Here is a 5,303-nt window from a genome sequence, read left to right as displayed (position 1 = left end):
CTGTTATTAATATGTTGATATGTCTGTGCAGTTTCATATTTTATAGTCCTGCTCCTGGTGATATTCTACACTGCATGAGAGACACTGCTCTGTCTATAACAAGTTTACATTCACAGTGTATCTTTGTGTTGAGTTATAAAGTCTCGTCAGCCACATGCTGCTGGTGAAGGTACAGTTTCAAATCCTTTTATTTATTAACTTGAGTGACAATCATTATATCCCTGAAAGAATTTCATTTAACCCTGTGACTAGATTGCATTCAAGGGCTTATGATCCATTCCCTCAGTCACTTTTAGGGTCTGTTTTTAAAATAATTAGGTGAGCAATAGTTGTATGATTAATCAATAGCTATATGACAATAGTGCCCAAAAGCCCCAATCAAGGGTACACAAATATTTCCTGTCTCAAGAAGCTTACAATCCAAGACAAGTGACATACAAAAGCTGTGAAAGAGTCAATAAAAATTGTGCACACAATAACTATGTATATATCCAATGCACAGTCCAATAGCTCCAGCTCTGTTCAGTATCTTTCAGGTATACCTTGTTGGAGTCAGTTCTTTTCTATTGTTGTAATTCTGGGATTGCTACATCATCCTGTGAGAACGCTGGTGAGAGTCTGATTAGCAGTTCTGCGTTACAGTCATTTAACAATGCTGCTTGCTTAGTGGTTTTCAAAGCAGCCCGTTTTTTTATCATGTTTTGTACATTCCCACCATTGAAAGGATTGCAAAATTGTTTAAGCTAAAAGGCCTCTAATGAATTTGCTGGGGAAATATGTTTTACCATTACACATTGGGCATCTTTTGAATTCTGGGGTTTGGGCATTTCTTTCACTGGTCTCATTTTTTGTCTCATTGTCTTAGGGTATGTCTACACTACGGGATTAATCCGAATTTATATAATTCGGATTTGAAAAACAGGTTGTATAAAGTCGAAATGTATGCGGCCACACTAAGCACATTAATTCGGTGGTGTGCGTCCAAGTACCGGGGCTAGCGTCGATTTCTGCACCGTTGCACTGTGGGTAGCTATCCCATAGCTATCCCATAGTTCCCGCAGTCTCCCGCGCCCATTGGGATTGTGGGTTAAGATCCCAGTGCCTGATGGGACAAAAAACATTGTCGCAGGTGGTTCTGGGTACAGCCTCACCTCCTCCCTCCCTCCTCCCTCCCTGCATGAAAGCAACGGACGGCAGACAACCATTTTCACGCCTTTTTTCCTGGGTGAGTGAACACTGCAGACTCCATACCACGGCAAGCATGGAGCCCGCTGAGCTCAAGACAGCAGTCATGAACATTGTAAACACCTCGCGCGTTCTCGTGGAGTTTATGCTCAGCCAGGACCAGAAAAACGAGGCGAGGAGGCAGCGGCGGCGGCAACGCAGCGACAAGCATGATGAGGACATGGACATAGACACGGACACGGATACAGAATTCTGTGAAACCACGGGCCCCGGTGCTTTGGAGATCATGTTGTTAATGGGGCAGATTCTATCCATGGAACGCCGATTCTGGGCAAGGGAAACAAGCACAGACTGGTGGGACCGCATAGTGTTGCAGGTCTGGGACGATTCCCAGTGGCTGCGGAACTTTCGCATGCGTAAGGGCACTTTCATGGAACTTTGTGACTTGCTGTCCCCTGCCCTGAAACGCCAGGGTACCAAGATGAGAGCAGCCCTCACAGTTGAGAAGCGCATGGCGATAGCCCTGTGGAAGCTTGCAACGCCAGACAGCTACCGGTCAGTCGGGAATCAATTTGGAGTGGGCAAATCTACGGTGGGGGCTGCTGTGATGCAAGTAGCCAAAGCAATCACTCAGGTGCTGCTACGAAAGTTAGTGACTCTGGGAAATGTGCAGGCTATAGTGGATGGTTTTGCTGCAATGGGATTCCCTAACTGTGGTGGGGCGATAGACGGAACCCACATCCCTATCTTGGCACCGGAGCACCAAGCCACCGAGTACATAAACCGCAAGGGGTACTTTTCAATGGTGCTGCAAGCACTTGTGGATCACAAGGGACGTTTCACTAACATCAACGCGGGCTGGGCGGGAAGGGTTCATGACGCTCGCGTTTTCAGGAACACTACTCTGTTTAAAGGGCTGCAGCAAGGGACTTACTTTCCGGACCAGAAAATAACCGTTGGGGATGTTGAAATGCCAATAGTTATTCTTGGGGACCCAGCCTACCTCTTAATGCCATGGCTTATGAAGCCGTACACAGGCAGCCTGGACAGGAGTCAGGAGCTGTTTAACTACAGGCTAAGCAAGTGCAGAATGGTGGTAGAATGTGCATTTGGCCGTCTAAAAGGTCGCTGGCGATCATTATTCGCTCTGACCTCAGCCAAAGAAATCTCCCCATTGTTATTTCTGCTTGCTGTGTGCTCCACAATCTCTGTGAAAGTAAGGGGGAGACCTTTATGGCGGGGTGGGAGGCTGAGGCAAATCGCCTGGCTGCTGATTACGTGCAGCCAGATACCAGGGCGATTAGAAGATCACACCAGGAAGCGCTGTGCATCAGAGAAGCTTTAAAAACCAGTTTCATGACTGGCCAGGCTACAGTGTGAAATATCTGTTTGTTTCTCCTTCATGAAAACCCGCCCCCTTTATTGACACATTTTCTGTAAGGAACCCACCCTCCCCCTTCCCCCAGCTTTCTTTCAAACCAAATAAAGTCACTATCATTTAAAAATCATTTATTCTTTATTAATAGATTAGAAAAAGAGGGAGGGAACCTGGGTGGTATTTGGGAGGAGGATTGCTGGGAAGGAAAAAGCCACAAAGAAAAGGTTAAAAAAATGACAGCCTTTTGCTTGGGCTGTCTACTGGGGTGGAATGGGAAGGTGTACGGAGCCTCCTCCCCCCCCCCCCCCCGTGTTCTTACACGTCTGGGTGAGGAGGATACGGAACATGGGGAGGGTGGAACAGGGGCTGAAGCGGCAGTCTGTTTTCCAGCAGCCGTTCCTGAAGCTCCACCAGACGCCGGAGCATGTCTGTTTGCTCACGCAGCAGCCCCAGAGTTGCATCCTGCCTCCTCTGGTCTTCCTGCCGCCACCTCTCATCTCGAGCGTCCCTCCTCTCCTCACGTTGGTCCCTCCTCTCCTCACGTTGGTCCCTCCTCTCCTCACGTTCACTGGCTTCTTTCCTATACTTTGAAACTGTTTCCTTCCACTCATTCAGATGAGCTCTGTCACTGCGGCTGGATTCCATAATTTCAGAAAACATCTCGTCTCGCGTTCTCTTCTTACGACGCCTTATCTGTGATAACCTTCGGGATGGAGGAGGGAGGCTTGAGGAATTTGCAGCTGCTGTAGGGAGGGGAAAAAAGAGAGAATTGTTTAAAAAGCTACATTTTGCAGAACAATGCTTATACTCTTTCACGGTGACCAACACTATTCACATTACATAGCACATGTGATTTCTGTGCAAGGTCGCATTTTGCCTCTTAATGCTGAGTGCCTGTGGCTTTGCTGCTAGAGATCACAGGTCTGGGCAACAGAATTCGGCTTGCATGAGGCCATGGTAAGCCATTGTCTTACAGCTTCTGCGCCCTCCTTTCCCACATACCAAGCATAGCCTGTAGAGTGCTGCGGTTTTTCTGTTAACATTCAGCAGCAGCAGCAGAAAACAAACTAACCACCCCCCCTCTCGCCATGAATTCTCTGGGATGATCGCTGTACCCCTCCCCCCCACCGCGTGGCTGGTATCAGGGAAGATCCCTGCAGGCACCAAACTAACCCCCCCCCCCGCCGCCGCCCCCCTCCCGCCATGAATTCTCTGGGATGATCGCTGTACCCCTCCCCCCCACCGCGTGGCTGGTATCAGGGAAGATCCCTGCAGGCACCAAACTAACCCCGCCCCCGCCCCCCTCCCGCCATGAATTCTCTGGGATGATCACGGTACCCCCCCCCCCCCCACCGCGTGGCTGGTAACAGGGAAGATCCCTGCTAGCCAAACGCGAAAAACTCAGGGCCAATTTCCCATCTGCGCTTGGCTAACTGCAGGGAAGGATTTATTTTCCGCCACAGGCAAACAGCCCAGTAGGAACGGCCACCTCTGTCCCCTTAATTAAGTTCCCGTATTTCAACCAGGTTACCAGGAGTGATATCACTCTCCTGAGGATTACACAACAAGACAAAGAACGGATGTTGCTTGAATGCCAGCAAACACCGGGACCATACGCTGCCAGGCTTTGTCAGGCAATGATACCAGATTACTTGCTGCAAGCATGGCGTGGTCAAGTGTCCTACCATGGAGGAGGGAATAAGGATGCACTGCCCAGAAACCTTCTGGCAAGGCTTTCGGAGTACCTCCAGGAGAGCTTCATGGAGATGTCCCTGGAGGATTTCCGCTCCATCCCCAGACACGTTAACAGACTTTTCCAGTAGCTGAACTGACCGCGAATGCATCCCAAGTCCTCAGGGCAAAGTAATCATTAAAAACTGTTTGCTTTTACAACAAGTTTTATATTTTAAAAGGTAAACTCACCTGAGGTCCCTTCCATGGGGTCAGAGTCTTGGGAGGCTTGGGAGGGTACTTCAGTCAGGGTGAGAAAAAGATCCTGGCTGTTGGGGAGAACGGAGTGCTGTGTGCTCTCTGCAAGCTCATCCTCATCCTCCTCCTCCTCCTCTCCCCCATCGGCAGAATCCTCAGGCGTCGCTGATGAGACTATCCCCGACCCAGAATCCACGATCACAGGTGGGGTAGTGATGGCAGCCCCCCCTAGAATTGCATGCAGCTCAGCGTAGAAGCGGCATGTCCGCGGCTCTGACCCGGAGCGACCGTTTGCCTCCTTTGTTTTTTGATAGGCTTGTCTGAGCTCCTTGACTTTCACGCGGCACTGCTCAGAGTCCCTATTGTGGCCTCTCTCCATCATGCCCTTGGAGATTTTTTCAAAAGTTTTTGCATTTCGTCTTTTAGAACGAAGTTCTGCAAGCACTGAATCCTCTCCCCATACAGCGATCAGATCCAGTACCTCCCTCACGGTCCATGCTGGTGCTCTTTTTCGATTATCAGCCTGCATGGTTACCTGTGCTGATGAGCTATCTGTGGTCACCTGTGCTCTCCACGCTGGGCAAACAGGAAATGAAATTCAAATGTTCGCGGGGCTTTTCCTGTCTACCTGGCCAGTGCATCCGAGTTTAGATTGCTGTCCAGAGCGGTCACAATGATGCACTGTGGGATAGCTCCCGGAGGCCAATACCATCGAATTGCGGCCACACTATCCCTAATTCGAAATGTTAAAATCGATTTTGGCGCTACTCCGCTCGTCGGGGTGGAGTACAGAAATCGATTTAAAGGGCCC

At 49.6% G+C, this 5,303-nt stretch overlaps 1 protein-coding gene across 1 annotated transcript; it reads right to left on the bottom strand.

Moving 5' to 3' along the window:
• Positions 1-2,721: 2,721 nt before the first annotated feature.
• Positions 2,722-4,845, bottom strand: LOC128841450 (GRB10-interacting GYF protein 2-like). The gene is made up of 2 exons (XM_054036470.1): positions 4,487-4,845; positions 2,722-3,306 (listed from the first exon to the last, which is right to left on the bottom strand). Exons 1-2 carry the CDS (start codon positions 4,500-4,502, stop codon positions 2,879-2,881), a joined length of 444 nt encoding a protein of 147 aa, XP_053892445.1. The 5' UTR covers positions 4,503-4,845; the 3' UTR covers positions 2,722-2,878.
• Positions 4,846-5,303: the final 458 nt, after the last annotated feature.

The sequence above is a fragment of the Malaclemys terrapin genome, chromosome 8 (genome assembly GCF_027887155.1).
Source record: "Malaclemys terrapin pileata isolate rMalTer1 chromosome 8, rMalTer1.hap1, whole genome shotgun sequence".
Classification (NCBI taxonomy): Eukaryota; Metazoa; Chordata; order Testudines; family Emydidae; genus Malaclemys; species Malaclemys terrapin.
This window is presented reverse-complemented; position numbering and strand designations above follow the sequence as displayed.